At 36.4% G+C, this 24,325-nt stretch overlaps 1 protein-coding gene across 1 annotated transcript in view; it reads right to left on the reverse strand.

The window, feature by feature from the left end:
• The window catches only part of LOC133222752 (adhesion G protein-coupled receptor A2-like), a 158,897-nt gene that overhangs the window by 32,720 nt on the left and 101,852 nt on the right, over nt 1-24,325 (reverse strand). Inside the window, exons 4-6 of the mRNA XM_061372780.1 lie at nt 21,388-21,459; nt 13,215-13,286; nt 12,241-12,404 (exon numbers count right to left, since the gene is read on the reverse strand). Of these exons, the coding sequence (XP_061228764.1) occupies nt 12,241-12,404; nt 13,215-13,286; nt 21,388-21,459 (308 nt within the window). The remainder of the gene's footprint in view (nt 1-12,240; nt 12,405-13,214; nt 13,287-21,387; nt 21,460-24,325) is intronic.

Raw genomic sequence — 24,325 nt, forward strand, 5'->3', positions numbered from 1 at the left:
TTAGAATATCACTTAAGAGTCCTTCTCACTGAAAGTATATCCCTGTACATCTTAACACATGCCCAGGGTGTATATAAAGTTGAAAAAGAAAATAGAAATTATTTTAATCACCATTAGCTAAAACAGAAGAACAGCAAGGTACACTGAAGCTCTAAAGAAATGCTCCAATGAGTACATCCTTAATATCTATAAACCTATTTATCTCACACATATAGGCAAATTAATACTTTGTCTTTTCCTTACAATTCAGTTCTTGAGACTTTAAAAATAGTTAAATTTTCCATCTAATTTTGGCCTTCTTTCTTTTTTTTAGTGTTTTAAAAGATGGAGAAGAATGTGAAGGAAATACTGCTGTCACTGCACATATAGAGCATATAAATGATTGTAAAAGCCACAACATAAAATGCCTTTCTACCTGTATTCCAGTTGCATTTTAAATACAGTATTATCGTATTTAGAATGCATGCACTTCCAATGAATGGATAGTACTGTTTTCTGGGTGAATGATCAAAAGCAAATTGACAAGCACAAAAGCGGGCCAATGCAATTGATTTGTCTGAACACCACCGAAAGTCATCTTGGCCAACACAAGGCAGCACTGGAGGCATGATCAGAGAGAAACAAAACTATGTCCAACTACCAGCCACATTTGTTGCATTTTCTGAGGCATAACTTATAACGTGGGCAGCACAATTCTCTACAGTTAAATGGCTACTTAGTGCATAATCCAGGGCACTATGGTAGACCATTCTGCTGTTCAGTTCACAACAAACAATTTTCTGCTGTACATGTTCTGGCCCTCATTGACTGGCTTTGTCTGATACTGGCAGCTTTTAGAGTCAGAAATACAAAAATTCACAGGTTTCTCCAGGTTCCCCACATATCAGTTCAATATTACAGTACTCAGTGTATTATTACAGTGCTCAAGTCTCAGGATACACATTGCCTTTTGATAGAAAATTCAGTTTGCTACAGTGCACTACAAGCTTTTGGGACAGAAAAAAGCCAGAGGTTGGCATTTTGCTTCTTGCTAATCACTTGATTTATTGTAATGCCAAGGGGCTTTTCATTTAAACGGAGTGTGCCTACAGAGGCGGCACATCCTGCTGACAAAAGTGTGAGTTAGAGCTCTAATATTTGTATACAGTCTCAGTGGGAAAGAAATGTGCATGGAAAGCACAGTGGGGGGAGCTTGGAAGTGAGGACGAAGTAAAGGAACTGGTCCAATAAAAAGGACAGACGAAAATGAGGAAAAACAAATTGGAAAACATTAGTTAAAAATTTGAATTGCTGACAGAGCAAATTATGTTTGTTGATATTTACTGAATGCAGCTTAAGAGAGTGATATGAATTGCGATTTCTGCCAAGGGAGGTGCAAGAACACCAACGCCAATTTCTGTATTGTAAAATTTGCTGACAATAATGCAAGGTTTGGTGTAGTAAGTCGCAGACACTGCCATATGCCAAGGAAATCAAGAATGACTACAGAACTGGAGCCAAGCTTTAGTTTTAATAAAAGCTTTGCCTGGCTCAAATTTTAACATAATATCAAGAAAATACAGATGCCAACATGCATTAAATACATCTAAATGAGACAAGTCTTTTGGATTTGAGACAAGAAAGCTTTGTATCATATTCATTTACCACTTGCTGCAGAAAAAGTGGAGCTTCCGTTTGTGTAACAGCATCCTACTTCCACCAACTTCATAATACTGGCAGGACAAGGCACATTCCACACCATTTTATCATTTCTGTTCACCCTTGTGCATTCTTTTTGACAGAAACAAAAAGTAGATGCTTTTTTTTTGTTTGTTTTTGCAGCATCTCATAATTACAGATTTATGCTTATTTTGTAATGCTAAGTGCTACACTAAAATGGCAACTAATTACCAAAGAGCAAGTCACTTTAGCAAATCCAAGTCACACAGGTACCACTCAGAACTCAGCAAGTGAATCACAAGTCCAGCCATGACAAAGTCGTTTAACTGACTTTCTCTACTGGAGTTCCACCATATTTATAAGCCCCTGCAAAAATAAATTATCATTTTGCACTGGGTCTAGGTACTGATGCTTCTGGCACCCATTACAAACATTTCAAGTGAGGGAACAGCAGAAAAACATTTTCTTATCTACTAATGATAGCAGTGATTTACTCAGTAGAAAAGCAGAGGTAGAGAAATACAGGGGTAGCAGGTTTCACTTAATAGCGTTTAATATAACTCCAAATATCGTAACATTACTTTGTAAAATGGTAACAGCTACTTGAAAAAATTCTACAATAGAAAATTCAAGGTTTCAGTCCAGTTAATCAATTAATCAAAAACATTACTTGCATGCAGGCAAAATAGAGCCGCATCTTGCACTGGAATAGGTAGTAGAATTTAAAAGAATGGGCAAAGAATTTTTTCATCACTGATTTCTGTCTTATCAAATAAAACTGCGGCCACTTTCAATTTCTGATTTTCAAATTGTCCCAGAAGTCTACTTTAGAGTCTAGGGAGCATTTGATTATTTGCCATATCCTGAAACTTCAAGACCATGACATATTGGCAGCTATGGTATTGGAAGGCTCATCAACACAAATTTCTTCACTGGCAAGACTTGGAAGCCATTGCTAGAAAGCTAATTTTGATTACTCAAATTATCCTTATGGCAAGCAAGCTGGCAGGCTCATGGCTATGCACATTCATTACAGCTTGCAGTTAATAGAAGTGGCTGAGCGGTTGCAAGGTAAATAACATAACTCTACAAAATATATTGATTTACTTTCTCTAACTGGGAAGTGCAGTGGTAGCAATCATTTTCCAAACCTTAGAAAAAACTAGCCACCTTCTTTTTATTTTCAGCTCATTCCTACATCGTTAGACCCTGGAAACATGGCAGCAGAAGGTCCCAAGAGTGGCAGTGACTGCCCCTAATTGCCAGACAGAGTCCGGCAGGCTGCATGAGTACCCATCTATTTTGCAAGAATGCCAAACAAAAAAGAAACATAAAAGTCATAAAAGATGCTGACCAAGTGACAGTTCTGCTGAAGTAAGAGCTTACTGCAGTCATTGTATGGTATTTTTCCATTCCAAAGTCCTCTCAGCCCAGCTAACATTGTCAGAAACTGCAGCTCTCAACAGCAATTTTTACACATATATTTAAGAAAGTGCTGCATGATGAGACGTGCTATAAAAATGTGAAATACCACTATAGTATACTACACTTAATTAAAAAAGAGAATGTTGGGATGGCGGTTTCATAGGGAATATTCCCATGAGAACAATAAAGGTTAATTACAACAAACTGTAGTTAAGTGCTGTTAAGTGGACATTATTGAAGCTTATATAATTTTATCTAGAAATTGCCAGTATAAAATTAATCATAGCCTTTTAATGTACATGTTACCACATGTCTCTTCTGGGATACTCCACTGGCCTTGGTCACGGCTGGCTGTCTTACCATTGCTTTGCTCATGAGCTTTTGGAGATGGCCAATCAAGTCTCCCAAGGGCAGAAGTTTTGAAGATCAAAGAGGATTCGTTTCACTGACATTCTCCTCATTACATCTCAGGTAAATTTTCTGTTAGTTATTTCACACACTTTTTGGAATAAGTGGGCAAACACAATGTAGAAAATAGGACACAAGTGTACATTAAAAACTTCTGATGTAGTTTAAGACTAAGTTATGGTAAGAAAAACAAATGTGGTACAGCTCCAGCATCTAAATCAGCAAGATTTCAAGGATGAAAAGTTCTGTTGAACAATATTTCCATGTGTGAGCAGAGCTACAATAAAACACATAGTAGTAAAACTTCATCATGTACATTTTTGAACGACCATTTTAATACTTATTTCACATTTATAAGTTTCATATGTTATTAATTTTGTGCCCAAAAACTTGCAGCAGTCTTCTAAATTACAACTGAAGAAATTAGACCAATGTTTAATGTTAAATATGGGGCAATATATTCCTTTTCTTCCTCCAGTTTGAGAACAATCATATTAGAATAAGAAATCTAGATTTTGGAGCCAAAATGTTAGAGCATTGGTGGTTTGGCCACTTAGCTCTGACAAAAAATTAATCTACCATCTCTCTGGAGGATCAAAAATGTGCAGTTATATTATTTATCTATAGACCTTCTGTTATTATGAATATTTTCATATTTAAAAAAAAAATCCTGATGATAACACTGCAAAAATAGAAATAATTGCAAGAAGATTTAACTATATATAACTGTATCATTATCCATATCTTGCAAAACCTAATCCAGTGAAAGGTTACTAATGTGAATATTCCTATTTCAATATAATTAAACTTATTCATATGATTAGGCACTCCCTGCAGAATTGCAGCTGAAGTCTTGATCCTGAATATTCCTGAAGACAATGATGCTTCGCATGAATGCAGCAGGCTATCTGTAGGCTGCCAAGCAACTGCAGGACAAATCTAAATCTAGATAATTAATCCATCATTCTTTGTACTTGAGATTTTAAGTTTAGTTAGTTACTGCATACTGAAACAATAATCTCAAAACCATCCCTAAACTTAAGGAAATAACGGATGAGACCTTTTGTGTACACTGACAGAAATAAATGAAGAAAAAATGTTCCTTGTTAACTTTGAGTCAATATTTGTTACTGCAACATATTTCATGCAGGAAATTTTTAAGAACAATCTATGTGCATATACATACAATTGTTGTTTTAAGACTCAAAGGGCAATGTAGGTAATTAATTTTTGTCACTGTATGAAAAAAGCAACTTCAAACCTTCTTTCTCACCCAATATCCAGAGCATAAAATATTTGACAGCATTCTTAAAAGTTGATGCAGAATGAGGCTGAACACATTCAGCTGATTTCAGGCTTAAATTTAAATGTTGAAAAATACTTCTTTCAAAGATAAAATTGCCCAATATCTATCTACTGTTTTCTACATTTACAATTTTAAAAGTATGTATCTCTTTCAAAGTTCTTAATACTGGACACGGGAAAAAGACTTTGCTAGGGATGAAGGGAAAACAATATACAAACACATCAGGTAAAATTATAAGGCCATATCAACGTATAAAGCATCTGAAAGTTCGCTATTCCACTATTTCTGAGAAAGCATTCAAAGCCACGCGCTGTTTTAAGTGTCAATGTCAAGAACAAAAGAGCTGCTTCAAAAAATGAATGCATAAAGCAGGAAGTATGGAAAAGAACTCATTTTTATCAATGGCATTATGCTAAGTGATTTAAAATGTCATGAATGTTCTGAATTTTTGTGGTATTTTAGTCAAGATTGCAAAAAATAGTTACCTATGAAAATAGACTAGGGAGATGCATGTGGCCTGAGAGAAATATACCTCAATGCTACTCTGTTCTCGTGAGACTTCACTTGGAGTATTGTGTGCAATTCTGGTGTCCTCAACATAAAAAGGACATGGATCTGTTGGAACAAGTCCAGGGGAGGGCCACAAGGATGATCAGGGGACTGAAGCACCTCCCGTATGAAGATCGGCTGAGAAAGTTGGGGCTGTTCAGCCTGGAGAAGAGAAGGCTGTGTGGAGACCTCAGAGCAGCCTTCCAGTATCTGAAGGGAGGCTATAGGGATGCTGGGGAGGGACTCTTCATTAGGGACTGTAGTGACAGGACAAGGGGCAACGGGTTAAAACTTAAACAGGGGAAGTTTAGGTTGAATAATAAGGAATAAGCTCTTTACTGTAAGAGTCCAGTGCACAGCCACAAAGATGATTAAGGGAGTGGAACATCTCCCTTATGAGGAGAGGCTGAGGGAGCTGGGTTTCTTTAGCTTGGAGAAGAGGAGACTGAGGGGTTACCTCATCAATGTTTACAAATATGTAAAGGCTGAGTGTCAGGATGATGGAGCTAGGTTTTTTTCAGTGATATCCAGTGATAGGACAAGGGGCAATGGGTGTAAACTGGAGCATAGGAGGTTCCATGTGAACATAAGCAAAAACTACTGTGAGAGTGACGGAGCACTGGAACAGGTTGCCCAGGGGGGTTGTGGAGTCTCCTATGTTGGGGATATTCAAGGCCTGCCTAGACAAATTCCTGTGTGATGTACTCTAGGTTACCCTGCTCTTGCAGGGGGGTTTGACTAGATGATCTTCTGAGGTCCCTTCCAACCCTCGGCATTCTGTGATTCTGTAAAGGTGGTGAGGCACTGGAATGGGTTGCCCAGGGAAGCTGTGAATGCTCCATCCCTGGCGGTGTTCAAGACCAGGTTAGACAGAGCCTTGGGTGATATGGTTTAGTGTGAGGTGTCCTTGCCCCTGGCATGGGGGTTGGACCTAGATGATCTTAAAGTACTTCCCAACCCTAACTATTCTATGATTCTATTATTCTATATTTAAGCAGATTACAATACGTGACAGTAGGTAAGTAGTGTTGAAAGTACTTCATAATTTTCTATGTAACAAATGCAATCTGAAAATAGGTTGGGTGAAGAAGAGATTCAGAGCAGCCCTGCAGAGAAGGATTTCAGGTGTTGGTCAACAAGTAACTGGACATGAGCCAGCTTCAGTGTGCACTCGCAGCCGAGAAACCGATCATATCCTGGGAGTGTGACCAGTATGTTGAAGGAGGGGATCCTGCTTCTCCACTCTGCTCTCGTGAGACCTCACTTGGAGTACTGCATGCAGTTCTGGTGCCCTCAACATAAGAAGGACATAGAGCTGCTGGAGCAAGTTGGAAGGAGGGCCACGAGGATGATCAGGAGGCTGAAGAACCCCCCGTATGAAGACAGGCTGAGAAAGCTGGGGCTGTTCAGCCTGGAGAAGAGAAGGCTGCATGGAGACCTCATAGCGGCCATCCAAAACCTGAAGGGAGCCTACAAAAATGCTGGAGAGGGACTCTTCATCAGAGACTGCAGCAATAGAATGAGGGGTAATGGGTTTAAACTTAAACAGGCTAAGTTCAGGTTAGATATAAGAACAAAGTTCTTTACTGTGAGGGTGGCAAGGCACTGAACAGGCTGCCCAAAGTGGTAAATGTTCCACCCCTGGCAGTGTTCATGGTTAAGTATAACTATATCCCCTCCATCCCAACATATTATTTACATTTTCTATGAAGTGTTTAAATAATGGTATTGCATACAACAGAAGCCAGGAAAGGATCTATCCATTTGGTACCCTTGCTAAATAAGAAGTCTATTATAAAAAAAAACCCTGCATTTCCATAATCTTTTATGAGTCACAATTTATTAATTTCACTCATGAGCTAACACTTCAAACTAAGGTAGTTTACAGAATTCAGAGACTGAGTAATAATTCAAACACTGTTGGACACTGTTGGACACACTGTTATCTTCCACTCTTTCTCACTCCTATTTTCAGTAGGACAGATTTTCATTCTTCTTTAGTCTTAAGACTTTTCTCAGTAGGCAGCCCCCTAATGCGTGCTAGAAACCTATTAATACACATCTTATACCAATAAAACTCTAGTTCTGTGCTTTGAATATTCATTTTCTGTCGTGCATAGTGAAAGTCCTAAGTGACTAGTAAAGCTATGAGACAATTATGAACCAACCCAAATAATTTCTCACTACAAGCTTGATGTAAACAGTTAAAATTCTGTTCATCACAACAAGCACACTACCCATGAACAGAATACACATTTTGTCATAATACATACTTTCAAAGTAACATACTATAACAACCACTCTAAGTCAGATGATGCACATTACAGTTCATTTTCATTAACATGGAGCACCCAGAGCAACATAAGAATTAAAAACCAGCTTCTGGATACTCAGAGTGCCTGCAAAACAGGCTCCTAAGCCTAGGAAGGCCACCCTCCCCTATTAAGGTAGATGAAAATACATTACATGAAAATAGATGCTATCTCAGTCATGTTAATACAAGAAAGGAAAACGACTCAGCTGGGATATTTTGTTTTGTAATTTGCCACTACTCTGTGCTTTTCAAATTCTGTTTGCACCATATTTTCCCCTGAGACTGCATCTTAAAATGAATGTAACTAACATTTGAGCTTGTATCTATCTCCTTACACTGGGAGTTTCTTGACTGAGGATGGCATGCAAAGAACATGCAATAATGGTAGCTTTGCCAATTGTTTCCATTTGCCCTAGCAACAACATGGGCTTTTTAGAGATGAGCAAATAGCAATAGTAGCAGTAGTAGTAATAATAATAATAACAATCGTGATAATTCTGTATCTTAGAACTTCTGTTAATTCTTGTCCTACAGTCCTATGTTGAAGCAGTTCAACATGCAAGGAGATTTTCTCACATGCAGTAAAATATAGCAAATAAGAAAGTGGGAAACAGAAAAATTTGGTGCAGAAGCATAATAAAGACACAAGCAAATGATTCATTTCTTCAAAAAAGACTTGTGAATAGCTTTCCATCAATACAGATAGAGAAAGAGGCTAAGCATAGTTTTAGATTACATTTAGCCAATTCCTCATGAAAGTGTCAGATGCAAAGGGCTCAATAAGCTCTCTAACATGGCCTGGCCATTCCATACTGTTAAAACCAATTTACCAGGCTTACTGCGAAACTGCCTTAGAGAAGGCTGCTAAGAAAGGCAAGGACAACAACAGGAACAGGAAGGGTGAAACTAGCTTGCCTGAAAGTGCTGTGATGAGGTGGTGCAGATATATATATGTATCAAAATATCTGATCGAGTAGAGTGAAGTGACTTGAAAAAAATGTAGGTGTCTCTTCACATTCAGACTTCCTTAAAGTTGACAAGATATTATATATAGTTCTTTTATCCTGTCTGCTTTACAGGTCCATGCAACAGTATGTTGACTACATAAACCTGAAAAGCTACTCACACCAAGCAAAAACCTAAACCTATCCACGGTCTGCATAATGATAAAATGCATAATGATAAGGAATAGAAATGTAATTTATTATGTATAAAAGCATTAAACTAAGAAAAAATACTTAATATCCTTTTATATTTTCTTACTTTTGAAGTGATTTATTTTTAATTAAAAAAAATTGACAGCATGTACCCAATTGCTCACCTATAAACATCTGTAGAGAAAACATATATGCTAAAAAGCAATACTTAAATTTGTAGTAGATCTGCATGAGAAACAGTATTCTGTCCCAGGAGAATGAGATAATTTTCTTTGTGGTTGAAATAAAGAAATAAAAAAAGCACTGTAAGATTATTTTTATACTTTGACTTTTACAATATTTTTGTATACTTAGTAAATATTTACATCATTTCTAGCAAAATCATTTACCCAAAGATTACTGACATTATGTCAGCGACTTTCTAAACTTTAAATACAATCTAATTGGGGGATACAAAATGGTCAGCATTTTTGCAAAATCTGTTTGATGAGTAAACATTTTCTAACAGAAAAATTCTTCATCAGAATTTTAAGATGTCAACTGCAATTTGCAAAACAACTGAACTTTTACTACTTAGTACTATTAGTTCAATAGCATCAATACATCATTGAAACTAGGAAACTAAATTCTAATATCTCATTCATCAGCACAAAGAATGAAATCCCCACTTGTGTAATCAATCCCCTTAAGACAAAAATTCATACAGGTCTTTCCTGAGTGAAGAATTTGGTCTATAGAATTCATTTCTGCTGATGATGTGCACAAGGGAAAAAACATAGACTCCTATCAGACCTCAGCTGGAATTTATAGCACTGGTGTTCAGGAAAATTATATTTCCTCCTGTAAATTGAGTAAGTTATACTTGAAGTCATGGAGAAGCAGTAACAAGGCACTGCATGAAGCCAATTTCACAATCGTTTTTCAGAAACTCTGTCCATACCATTCTGAATTCATTGCAGTCCTTTGTAATTGAGGCAGAAGACAAAGGAAAAACTAACTTTTCAGGCCTATTTCCAACATTGTTAAAAACTGTTTTATAGCTGAACATTTCTGAGAGTTGGAGATTTTGTTAAGGAAGATTTAAGTAGCTCTTATAAGCTGTTAATGAAATATGCAAGCAGAACCCTGTGAATTCCAAAACTGTGCAGTCACTTAAATCAACTTGTATTTAAATCCTCAAAGCAAGTGCTTAGCTGCTTTCAGTGGGTGACTACTTTGGCTGTTGTGAGTTATCAGATGCATCAGAAAGATTCACCACAAAGAAATTTGAAAGATGATTTTTTCTCCCATCAAAACATAAATCTAAAAAGCACATGGCAAACTGCTCCCTGTAACTACTCAGAATTTGTTTTACTATCTCCACATACTTTGACTTTTTGACTAATTCCCTCATTCACCTGCAAAGATCTTTGCCATTTCCCTTCTATTTTGTTTTCTTTTCCCCATTTCCTTTCTATTTTTTTTTCATTGAATTCTTCTTTTCTATGCTAACCTTGTGACTGTGATTCCTCGTGACATCTTCCAGTACGTAGAAATGGATAGCAACTATAAATACGTATGTTTGATAGAATGGAAGATGTTCATATGCAGGAGTTTTTAATTTTTAAATCAGTTAATATTTTCATTAAGATATGCTTGATTAGATTAGCTCTACTCATATTTTAACACATTTTCAAAACATTCTCAATAGCTGTTATTATTTTGGTAGCAAACAGCCTTCTATCATGCTTAAATTCAGATTAAGTTACTGAAAATGAAATTGCCAAATTTTGTGGGCACTGTGAGCTGCCCAGCAGATAAGTGCTGTGAAGTACCTGGCAGACATTACAGAGCTGGTGGAAGGCTCAGCAAATATAACCACTGTGAAGCTCTCTATAGATACTAATTGCAGTGTCAAGCTACTGACAGTCCTTACAAACCTTGTCAGTGTTCTGTGGACATTATAAATATCAGCTGAGAACTAGATGGGAATTATAAATTCTGTATCAGAGGTGTGGCAAGGAGTCCTATTTGGAATTAAGGTATGAAAATGTGAGAAATTGCTTTCACTTACCCTGTAAATTTCACAGGCACACAGTCATTGGCAACCTGAGAATACCTATTAATAGTCCTTAATCAATTCTTCTGATCATTCCAGAATTTTCAAAAGGACTTTTCCTGCTGGGAAATGGATCTCTATGAAGATGCCCCTGCTGGGTCTTGATAAATAGCTTGGTATTTGAGTATTGCAGATTTTCAAATGTTCTGTAATATAGGCTACTGGAAACTTCTCTGCCTTTTTCTTACAAGAACCCATCCCTTATTTGCCTCCAGGCAGGTATCTGTTTCCTTAACAATTCAGCTGATAGACCTTCCGCAACTGATATTTACATCCTTTCACATCTCCCCCAAACTGTAAACATCTGCATTAGCTGTTAAAATCATTTAATTTGTTATTACTCCCACCAGCTGTAATGTCCCTTCTGCTACAAATGTGTAGCAACAGCATCATTCCTCTTGTGATTATTAGGATAAAAGAATTTTCTTTTCTTTTGTTTCCATGAGGCATTAGTAAAATCACCATCCCAGCAATTTCCCACTATTCAAGAAAGTCAGAGGTTCAAAAATTTTGTGATTAATCAAGTATGTGTGAAATTATACTTCTGATTACGGAACCTACCAGCATCATCTTAGACAAGGTTTTTTTTCTCTGCAGTATGGGATACTTTCAAAATCTCCGGTTTAGTCTGCTCTTTGCTAGACAGTGCTCAGTGTGAGATGAGTTCTTTTGACTCATTTATACTTTTTTGTTTCCTTCCTCACACCATATCCATCATGTTCCCACCCTAACCATTCTATGATTCTGTATTTGCTGTGGTGAAAAATCTTTTCCAAAAATCAATTTACTTATAGGTCTTCAAATACAAAATTGACCTAACTGCAGCTCACTGCAGGAATTCTGTTCATCCCCAAGACACAGTGCTATAATGTATAGTTACAGATTTATAAAATTGAAAAATACAAGAATGAAATCTGACATTTATGTCATGCTGTCAGAGGTATAACTTGAAAGGAACATTCTATAAATCGCTGTAGGAATCCTCAGTTCACGCTATATACGATGTAGAGCTATCATCATGGTTAATGCTTTAAATCATAATTACATGTTACCTAACATATACACAGGAAAGTGTTGTTTTTGCAGTATATATACATATATAATTTTATATGAAATAAGAAACTTGTATTTTTTTTTTCATTCTCTTTCAGCCTTAGTTCTATCTTCTGTGCCATATACCTGCATTTCTTGTGCCTAAAAGCAATTCAGATTTCTTACTCTTTTTGGCTGTTTGTTTTTGTGGGATTTTTGCATAGGTTTTGGTTTTTAATATTTTCTCTGGATTCTACTTCAGTTTGTAATGTTAAATGAGAGTACAGCTCACCACATATCAGCTGGTTTTCCTTCAGGTTATGAAATGACAGTCCTTGTAAAGCACTGGGGTATGCACAAACTGTTTCCTCCGCTATTCGAACTGAAGCATTTCTGGCCCATTGCAGGACCCATTTTAGATTACAGTCACAAATGAGTGAATCAGTGTTAAAGTGTCTAGAAAGGCAAAGAAAGATCACAATTAGTACACACTGGCAGTTTCCATAAACATATTTTCTTTTGTTAGATTTCAATTATTTAACTCTAAAGAGAACTACTTCTAGGTAGATATATAACTGTGGATCTACAATTATAGATGTATAATTGTAAAGATATCCCAAGACAACTAGTCCACATTCTCCCACTGTTAATGACTTCTGAGACATTGGAAGACATCAAAATTCTGGTTTTGATTACAGAACAGTATGACTGACTACTGAATTAAATTTGAGTATGGGCTACTTTAGAAAGTCATACTGTAACTCACTTCCACTTACACATTTAAGTAGTGGATCTACCTAAGTAAGGATTACCTTAAGTAAGTAAGATCTACCTTTAGATCTCAGAGAGGTACATTTATTATAAATAACTGCAAATTGTTATTATAATGACAGGAAAAATATTTAATGTGTTTTAGTGTATTTATACATTATATGTTGCATGCATAGTTTATATGATGTAATGCATGAAAACACGGAGAGATGTAAGATCAAAGACAAAAAAAAACATGGATACTAGTCAGGATGGCTAGACTGGGCTAGTTATCAATGGGGTCAAGTTGTTAGCACTATCCATTCCACCAGGACAGACAGAAGATGGCAGCTTATCAATAGAGAGCCAGACACTGGTAACAGATCACTGCATATTTTACATTTAGAATGCATTTCTAGAAACTATCCTGTTTGAACTCATATTCAACTGTGCTGTGTTTATTCTCGTGTCTTTCTTGAATATTACAGATTTCTGAACATAATGAATGATACTTACAGTGCTTTCAGAGCTAGCAGCTCAGAAAAAAGTCCATTCATGAGACTTGAAAAAATATTCCCTGACAAGTTCCTAGAAAAAACACAATTTAGAGTCAGTTATAACAAATACAAGAAAACAAAGTTGTTACAGGAGAATTTTCCCCGTGCTAAGAAACTCTGTTTTCTTGACAACAGCAAAAACATATTTAAATTTGTATAGTGCTTTTTCATAAATGACAGCAATATTCAAATCACATAACAAAGTTTTACTTTGTTTTCATAGCAGGTAAACATACAATTCACTTGGTCTAATAAACAGGAATATTTCTACATATTTAATAGAATAGAATCCTGGAAGAAAATATTCTAGAATTTAAGTGACAATATCCACTAAATGATTAGTCAGTGATACCTATGTTGTATTTTTATAGTAGACGTAGAATGTCACTTCCAAGGAAAAGGACTAAAACCAGTGTCTTAATTATCAGAAGAATTCAAGCAATTCCTTAAAACAGTAATGAGCTATCAAAGTAACTACACAAACAGTTTCATTACGAAGGACATTAAACAAACAGATTTTTCCTATCCTTAAATTAAAGACATTTCCATTTTAACTACTGTTTACTATGTCTTGTCTTGATGGCTGAATGGATTAGGCTGAACACTTGAAAACAGATGCAATTCAAATTTGCCTAGTTTAACTGCATTGCTCTGCCAGCACCTTAATAGTATAAAAGGTAAATGCTTAATATCAAGTAACACTGTCTTTTTCTACACCAGTAAACTGAAAAATTAGTGCAGTATCCATATTTATATTTCACAGCATATGAATTACCTACTTCTGAAATACATATATATGTCGCCTTCTATGCAGTGCCTGAAGCCTACATGTCTGAATTCAAGGATGGCTACAAAATTTCAGCTACCAGTGAAACTGCAGATCTCTTCACTGGAGATTTATTGTTACATACAGAAAAAAAAGTACAGACTGGCAAAGGAAATGGTTTAGTTACTTTTTCATTTAAAATGATGTTTTTATAATTATTGATTTTACTTCTCTTATGTCTACAAAGTAAATAATGTATACTAAACTGAAGACCAGGAGCAGTGTTCCATCAGTGAGAAATCTGCGAAAATATGAACCAGCTCCATAAAGTAAGGAAGAATAAAAAGCTCAAGAATCATGCTTTCTTCAGAAACCTGTATAGAAACATATCCATTAATAAATTCAAGAAAGAAGAGAAAATATTGCTAATTTATAGATTAAGAAAGTTATGAAGCATTCTTGAAACAACTGATCTCCTTTTTGCACACAATCAATTTCTCACCACTGAACTAATAATAAAAAAAAAGAAACTGAACTTTGAACACTTCAAATTTGCATAGTAATTTAAAGAAAAATTCTACTAATACAGAAAACAAACTGGTTCAGCAACATTAAGTGAAATTGTTTCTCATTATATTCAGTGACAATGAGATGTGTGGATATAATGGAACTCATTGTTAAGATTTTGTTTAACAGTGCACCTTTAATACAATTGCGATGCAAAGCTCCTGGAAATGGAAGCACTTTTGAGTATCTATCTCTTCAATTGTGGGTATATCTAAAAGTGGAAGTGAATGTTTGCTTGTAGCTGCCTATACCTTTAATATTTTGAATTTATCAACAGGAACTAAAAATACTGAGCATTTCATAAAGACTCAGTTACTTCCTTAAAATTAAATGGATCTACTCATGTGCTTATTGGACATAAGCCCTGACGCATATCCTGAAGCAGCTCAGTGAACTGGGACATTAAATGGACTAAATCAGAAACTGATAACCCTGACATTTACACTGAAGGAAATCAGAAGCGGTTCCACTAATACGTAAGAAGTCACAGTACTATAAACTTACCGACAGAGGACAATCATGCTGAACTGAGGGATGGGGAAAGCAATCTGTCTAGCCTTGTATGAATGGCATCCATAAGTCAGAAATACAGGGGGTTTCTTTTCTCTGCCTTACCCCACTGCAGTATGACAACAATTTTAATCAGATACAAATCCCAGCTTTTCCCTTAAATAGCTAGCCAGGCTTCATACAACAAAACAAAGAGAACACCAAGCCTGAATTCTGGTAATTCCATATGGACCAAAGGAATACTTTACACCTGGTCAATATTTTAAGAAACAGGGAAGAATGATAAGTCATTTCCATGGCTAATATGGCAGGGTCACAGCAGATGTATGGGAGCTATACGCCTGAGCCAGTGTCCATTCTGTCTACTAAACCAATGCCCTTCCCATAGGTCCTACCAAATCCACCAAGGTATCTAGTGAGAACTCACCTACACTGTGCTAACCTAAAAATTCCTAACTCATGTTCCATTTACAGACTTTTGGTTTCTTTTCACTGGGACCACAAAGTACAGACCCATTTTCTTCAGTGGTTTTGCCAAGTGCTGTAATAAATGAGTTACTGACAGTTAAAAGCGAGCAAGACAATTTTCCATATTCTTTCATACTCTTCTAGAAGTGACCTGGCTTGAAGTTTCCATATTACTAGTAATAATTAGCAAACTAGGATCATGTTCATAGGGCTGTGTAAGTCATACAGCAATACATTTCTATGCCCAAGAAACACATAATTACAATATCTAAATCTCAAAAATAAACAACAACAAACCTTGTTTTTTAACAAAACTTTCAGAAATTTTTTCAGATCATCCCCAAAACACAGGCATTTCTGAGCTAGATATCTGCAATACCCTGCAAATGCCTGGATCTGTCAGTTAAGAAAACTTATGTTATATTTTAAAATACAGATATTAGGGTAGTTAGGGTTGGAAAGGACCTTAAGATCATGTAGTTCCAACCCCCCTGCCATGGGCAGGGACACCTCACACTAAATCATATCACCCAAGGCTCTGTCCAACCTGGCCTTGAACACTGCCAGGGATGGGCATTCACAGTGTCCCTTGGCAACCCATTCCAGTGTCTCACCACCCTAACAGTAAAGAACTTCCTCCTTATGTCCAATCGAAATTTCCCCTGTTTTAACCTGTTACCCCTTGTCCTATCACTACAGTCCCTAATGAAGAGTCCCTCCCCAGCATCCCTATAGGCCCCCCTCAGATACTGGAAGGCTGCTATGAGGTCTCCACGCAGCCTTCTCTTCTCCAGGCTGAACAGCCCCAACTCTCTCAGCCTGTTTTCATACAGGAGGTGCTGCAGTCCCCTGATCATCCTCGTGGCCCTCCTCTGGACTTGTTCCAACAGTTCCATGTCCTTTTGATGTTGAGGACACCAGAACTGCACACAATACTCCAAGTGAGGTCTCACGAGAGCAGAGTAGAGGGGCAGGATCACCTCTTTCGACCTGCTGGTCACACTCCTGGGACGCAACCCAGGATACAGTTGGCTTTCTGGGCTGCAAGCGCACACTGAAGCTGGCTCATGTTCATTTTCTCATCGACCAACACCTTCAAGTCCTTCTCCTCAGGGCTGCTCTGAATCTCTTCTCTGCCCAACCTGTAGTTGTACCTGGGACTGCTCCAGTCCAAATGCATAACACTGTGAAATTCCACTGTTTCAGGTATCCTAAAAGCCCATACTGCCTTGGTTTTAAGAGGACATTTGTTCTAAAAACATCTGTATCACATAGTTTGCACACACTTCAAACATATATTAATGCACTTGAAAGCTGATAGCACTTACAACACCATTACCTTAATCCATTAGCAGAAACGTATGCTTTCTGTTTTATCAGAGGTAAAATGTTTTAGTCTTACATACAAGGTCCCACACATTTTTTTCATATACTAAATACTCTTGTGCTTTTACAGAAATTAATAAAACATATCTGCCAAAAGCTTTAATATAAATGACAAACGCTGTAAAATAAAACAAAGGGACTTATGCATCTCGAAGGGCCATTCTGAGCCAAAATATAGGTAGAAGCTGGAGTATATGAATATGAAGAATGCTTCACTCTTATAAGCAGTATTAAAAAGCAAAACCTGAATGCAAGGGTGATAGATTGATCCGTGCAAAAAGACTGGGATAGGAAGCATAAAAAATGACAACAGAAATACAGATAGGGCAGGTTAGGGTGCTTTTTTTTTTTATATTGCTGAAATGGGATCTGTTTGATTCACTGTGTTACTGGTTTTGTGCTTTATTTGTTGCACCATACAAAGTGATTAGCTGCTTCACTGGCAGCAAGAAAGTCACACAAGAATTTATGGTATAGTATTATCATAAAGGTAACTTCTGATGATGATTCGGAGAAGGAATGAAGAATAAATCAGATACACTTTAATCAAACAACTGCAAATAAGAAGGAAGTTCTGTTTCAAACTTCCAGAAGGAAGGTCCAGCAGTGGCTACTCGTTGAAACAAATCTAAGGGTGCAACAGTTCAGAACCTGAAGAACTAACTATGCTCCATCCCTGGCTGTGTTCAAAGCCAGGCTGGACAAAACCTTGGGTGACATGGTCTAGTGTGTGGTGTCCCTGGCCAAGGCACAGGGGTTGGAATTAGATGGTCTTAAGGTCCTTTCCAACCCTAACTATTCTATGATTCCATGAGTCAATGGGGGACTAAAGAAATGAAATCTGATATATCGGTACGGTGGCATCATCCCAGTATTTCACAGCTCTTGATATTTTGATTAAATATAAACAGAATTAATGTGCATGGCAGCTCCATTACCTAGCAAAAATATGTTTGCATACACAATTCTAAAACAAACCACTGAAACATGGCCACTGAGGGGCCAAAGGAGATTTGGAAGATTTGTTGCATTTAATTATGTCACTCCTAGTTAGAATACATGCACCTCATCACAGCATAAACACAGCCAAAGGGTAATATATAAGCCAAAAAAGTTAAGCTAATATCTTAGAAGACATAATAAATCTTCTCTTATACTGTCTGAGGCACTGTCAGCTGCATCTGTCATTATGTGAAAGCATTTTGGAATAATTTTCCAGAGTACAATTCATCAAATCCAAGAAGGTGCAAAAATTAGATCAGTCTCAAGGAACATAATCACAACTCAGTGGCTGCAGTAATTTCAGGAGCTGTGTGAAATTTTAGATTTCATTAGTAACTGGAAATTAAATTCCTATTCACTGAAATACCCATCCTGACTTCAATCAGAGTAAAAGTCTTCTTTTCTACATTATCGAGAAGCTTACAATTTTTATGGTTTCTGTATGTGCACATGCTTTCAAAACAATACTAGATGATGCTACTAATTAATCTCAAGAATTTCTAAAATAGAATGAACAAACCTGAAAAGCCCTGTGAAGAGTGTTTATATTATCCCTGAAAGCTCAGGCTATTCTCACCCTTCATTTTAGCAATGTACACGGTATTGAAACATACCTTTACCATAGTTTAGATATATGCATTACATCATTTGGTTAAATATCTTATTTTGGCTTGGGCCTAGAGCTGATTTTTCAGCCTTTATTATGTTTTTTTTAAACTGAATTAGATTTACAGGACTGAGTGAAATATGCTGTGTTATTTTCACCTGGTATTTGTGCTTGTAAACAGTATAAGAAAATCTCATCTCTGTACTTCAAGGAAGGTGCATGTGAAGATTTATGTCCTTTGGTCCTTCCAGTGGACTCACGGCTCTCCCTACTGGTTTTGGTAACAGCCTGCAAAGATCCTTCTGTAATTTACCTCTGCTAACATAACACAGGAGAGCTCTAATTATCACAATCAACAGCTGCATGAATCAACGTATCTGCGTATATCTTTATATGGCTCCTTCAGTAATCTAAAGCACATTTGATGGCTCAGAAACCAGTTCCATGTTTAAGAACTTGTCATCTTTTCCCTAGTACAATTACACTGATGTTACACTAAGTAAATACTTCTTCATAACCTTTTCAGAGAACAGCTTTCTGATAAGCCTGAAATGACAAGTAAACACAATTCAGAGGCATCAGTAGCAAGAGAAAATGTCTTACTGTGTTTTAAACACATCTAAAAAGTCTGATTCTCGGAACTCTGCATGAACTTCCAAGGGGAAAACAAGCTACGAAGTGTTAGAAAAGTACCAGGTGGCATTAGCTTGCAGTCAATGAACAATCACCAGTTCTCACACCAGAGGCAAATCAAAATCCCAGCTCACATAATTACTATTAGCATTATGTTATTATATGAGATTTCTGAAATTGAGGAACAAATGACATTACAAACAGTAGGAAACTGTTTCTCTTGATTGAGATTGTAGTTGCATTTCTTCACAAAATAATCACTGACCATCAACAGTAATGGTACTCATGACTTTGGTTTGGCAAGGAGGACAGTCCCTACAAAAGAGAAAGTCGTAACTTTTGACATAGCAATCATGAACTGATTTACTTTGGGTAAAAGGGGAATTTAGAATTATCTGTTACTGTGCCTCTGATTTCCAAAGGTAAGACTTGGGAAAAAAAAAAGCAACTAGTGAAGAACTACAAAAGTGCATGAACTGGAATTGCAGAATGGCCCCATTTGTTCAGTCAGTGGTAGAAAGGCAATTTAAAACCCATACAGGAAAAATGTGAGATAGACTACATGGATCAATAACCAAATCTTGTATCTTGAAAACGTAATTCAAGTTTTAAAAAGATCAAAGGAATATAGAGACTATAATGAACAGGAAAAGGTTAGCAGAAAGACAGAACACATGGAGGGAAGATAAGAAATGCCAAAATTTAAGATGGAACATACACTAAAACTTGGTGCAAAGGACACTTTAACAATATTACTGTGTTACAAGTAAGAAATTGTTGCGTTTCCTTACCATCACAAGACTGAAATTGTGTATTTAACTTCTAACTAGCCTTTATGCTGGAGTCTGGAAGATTTACGAATGCAGTTTTTAGACATGTTTTCCTGAGCATCTAGAAGCACCTTCCATTAAATGAGGCGACTTCTCAATTTTGAATTAAACATACCCTCTATGTTAATCTAGCTATATAGTCACAGCCATGTTCACTGTGCACAACAAAAGGAGACTCAGCAGCCCTCAACAGGTAACTTGGGCTTGCCCAAATTGGACAAGTATCTGAGATGAGTAAAAAGAGGGGCAATATGCAGCTGTTCAGCAACATGCTATCAAAGCTCCTCCCATCATACGTTCTCACTTGTTTTCATCAGAGATTTGGCAGTTACTCTCATTAAGTGATCAGTAAGCATGCCAGATTTCAGCCTTTTACCTGGTGTCAACTTGACCTCATGGCAGATCTTTCTAGAAAGGTTTCCCTGTTTTTCCAAGGAAATGCCAGAACTGGCTGGAGAAGAAGAAAATAAAGTGTGAGACTTGTAACACACTATGATGCAGTATAGGAATTTACTTCCCTTTCAAGAATAAAGACAAATGTGAAAGAAGATAGGGAGTCCTCCTGGGTCTGAGCAAATGCCCATTTAAACCAGGCCCCTTCCTATGAATTGTCTCTTTCCCAACCAGGAAAGTCACAGCCAACTAACTCCTAATACTTGCCTACGCTGTACCACACCTTTGGCCGCTCCTTTTCCTTCTCTGAACCTTTTCTGGTTTTGGACATCTTTTTGGTCAAGAATTCATTTTCTTTGCCTTTTTCTGCATAGTACAATGGATGCTCTCCAGTCTGTTCTCTCTTCCTTTAATAATAACCCCAAACTAATTTTTTAAATGATACTGAGCAGATGTTTTTATGGCATTATCTACTATCATCTCAAAACATCTTTCCTGCCTTTTAATGGTTAGCTCAGAACAAATTTGGTTTTTCCCCCCTTGCATCATTTAATATTTATCTACATTAAATTTCATCTGCCATTTTACTGCCTAGTCTTGGAGTGCTGAATGTTACTTCTGTCCTTCTTGAAAATCAATCACTGCCTCTAATTCTCTGGTTAACCTAGTATCTACTAGCAGACTTTGTCATCACACATTTCATCTCTTCTTCCAGATTATTTGATTCTCCCTATCTACTATTATAATCTCATATTTTAGGAGTGCTCTTTCTAGAATAGCCTGATAATCTATTTCTCTATTTAAAATATCAAGTCATCACAATCAAAGGCTCTGGAGATGGTTGGGGTTTTTTTTTTAGTACAAATCCTGTAATTTTCTTAGAATGAGTGTTTATTGCCAGCTGTACTCAGGTAACCAATATGATAGTTTGGATTCCTCTTGTTTAAAACAAAAGTGGTATTATACTCACAGTTTGTGGAGACTGTTAAGTCCAACAAACATTTCTGGTGTTAGGCAACCAATTCTGTTATTTGAAAGATCCCTGGAAAAAAAACAAACAAAACCCATTAAACATTAAGGCTTATTCATGTACACACCTATGTAATCACATACAGCCTCTTTATTCTTAACAGTTTAGGACTCAGAGACAAATGAGAAATAAATGTAACTGAATTAAATAGATTTAGCAACTTTCATAATAACATTATTAACCAATATTTCACAATTAAACTTATCATACTGCAACTTATACTAATTGCATTAAAATGTGATTTTTACATGAGTAGCAAATAAAAAGCAGAAGTTATTTGCAATATAAAGAATTTCCTTTCTCAAAGTTATTAGCACCTGTTTACTTATGAAAAATACTATGCATTTTGTGGCATGCAATATTCAGCCAAAATTTACCTATTTTTACTGTGTACTAATATCTCATCTCATTGATAGCATCTGTTCTTGCTGAAGAAATCACAGAAACCAGAGGGCAAATATTTTTAGAGCTAGTAAGGTCAGTCTTGATAAGCATTTCGCAAGCTCTTTTAAGAGCAATATAGTGGCTGTGTCAGAACAGAAACAGTACTATGCATTATGATCCATAACTCTTGCCTGCAGAAAGGTAAATTAATGTTTTCTGAACAAGTCATACATACAACATAATGTACAGGATACCTACAGGAAGGAGACAAAAATATGTGTGAACAATTATATTGTGATAACAGCATGAATACTACCTCTTGGTGCATTCTGAACTAGTGTATAATTTTTACATATTAGGTTTTCAACCCTGACTCAAATTTTCCTTCCTATCAAGTATGGGTTTTTAGAAATAACTGCAGTAATGTAAGAATCTTAAGTGATTATACATCCATTAAAATGTTAAAATTGATCTGAATATATGTTCCTTCTACTGTGAATGGTAGTCTTCCAATTCCTTTGTTACATTGTGCATATTCCCTATCTTCTATTGTTACAGGAGAACACTAAAGTTATCAAACAGGATAATAAAGGTTGTAGCTTGACAAATCCAGTTATTGCTTTCATAGAGATATATCCAATTAGGTAGAATGTGAAGGCAACTTCTTTAGAATTCACTACAAAGTCTTCTTCTATCAGGCAAAGAATATATTAGAATGAAAATCTTCCTTAAATGCTTATCAGGGATATTAAGTGAGAAACTAATGTAGATAACATCATAACACAATAATTACATATTAAGCATTGCTCTTTAAGTTCTAATAGCGAAAGCTACATTAAAAAAATCTAAAAATACAATTTTAAGACAAAGAAACATAGATGCATATACCAATATGTATATCTATAAATCTTTCTATTAGAAGAGGTAAATAGTAAACAAGAACCTACCCAAAATTCTTGGTTGGGTAATGCTTTACTTCTGCCTAAGCAAAGTCTGAGCACATACGAAAGAAATGTGTCACTATGCGAGACCTAACTTGGGTAGCAAAAGTAAATTTAATCTGAACTAATCAAAACAGGTGCATATTTCTGTAAGAGCAGCACACAGAAAAAATTGGTATTTTTATCAAAGTGAAAGGCTAAGCACCCATTTCTCAAAGTTTATTTCAATGAGTGTTATTTTCACAATTATATATATGGCAGTAGCTGAAATCTCTGCATGTAAAACATGTTTTCTAAACAAGCATTAGTAAAAAGAAAAGACAGTTTGCTGCACATTCCTCCAGATTAATACATGTTCTGTAAGACGTAATTCAATTCATAATGTACAAAGCTGGTGTTCCTATTCAGGAGTAAGACATTTAACTTACTAATGCTGACTTGCAAAATTGATTTTAAGAGAAAACAAAACTCTTCTCTGTTGAATAGCCATGTGCCATAATTTTATTGCTTTATAATTTTCAATTTTCATCAATTTTGTATGTACCTCTTTGAGTAAACCCTTGAAATGATTCAGCTTGTCATTCAAACCCAAATTATAACTGTTCCCCAAATAATTCACAGAAAACATTTTGATGCTGACAGCCTGCAGTTTGTCTGACTTGCCATACCCATATCTCTTGCTGTTGCTCATAATAAATCAACTTCTGATTTTCACAGCATCATTTATATTTTAGATGTGAAATAAAATGTGAATGTAAAGCACAGTGTTAAAATAATTACTGTATTCAGCATTCAACAGGAGTTTACACTACTTACTCCTTTTGCTCAACTGCCTCTCCCCTACAGTTGCAGTAATGAAATGCAGAGATGTTCACCATGTTTACTCCAATTTGTATCTTTTATGTGGCAGGACAGCAATTGCTTGATTACTTGTCTTTAGATTGCTCCCAGTGTTATTTGTTCATATCACCAACAGGGCTGGGTTTTTTAAGATCTAGCATGATAAATCTCAACATTGCCATTCCTAGTTTGCTGAAGTCTTTTCTTCTCACTTTTCCCAGTGGCTAATGACTTCCCCTTCCTTGACTCGCCTCCCCTGACTGACCTAAGGCTCCACCTGTGCAGTCCTCAGATGTACAGCCCATGACTTGCCCAGGTTTCCTGGTTTTCCCACAAGAGGTCAGGGTTGTGTTATTAGAATATGCAGCCAAAGCAACAATTACAGCTCAGTTTGATCATTTCATTGTATTGTTATCCCTGTATACAGCGTAAGAAAGAAAGTTTCACCTAATGTTTTTCTTTCTATTAGAAATATATATGCTACTCTGACTTCATCACTATCATGTCATTCGCTTTCTAACACACATAAAACTTACTGGTTGGTGTTAGAAAATACTGCTACCCGCACAATCACAGATGGAAATCTTTTACTTAGGTTGTGCAGTGTTCCCTGCAGGTAGCAGTTAGGGGAATCCAGCCTCAGAAGAAAAAAGAAAAATTTGTACATTTCCTTTTCTTTTTCTGTGGATTTGCATTCTTTCTCATCTAAATAT

This window comes from Neopsephotus bourkii, unplaced genomic scaffold (assembly GCF_033783945.1).
Source record: "Neopsephotus bourkii isolate Nb327-2 ecotype Australia unplaced genomic scaffold, CSIRO-AGI_Nbou_v1 NB_1615, whole genome shotgun sequence".
NCBI lineage: Eukaryota > Metazoa > Chordata > Aves > Psittaciformes > Psittacidae > Neopsephotus > Neopsephotus bourkii.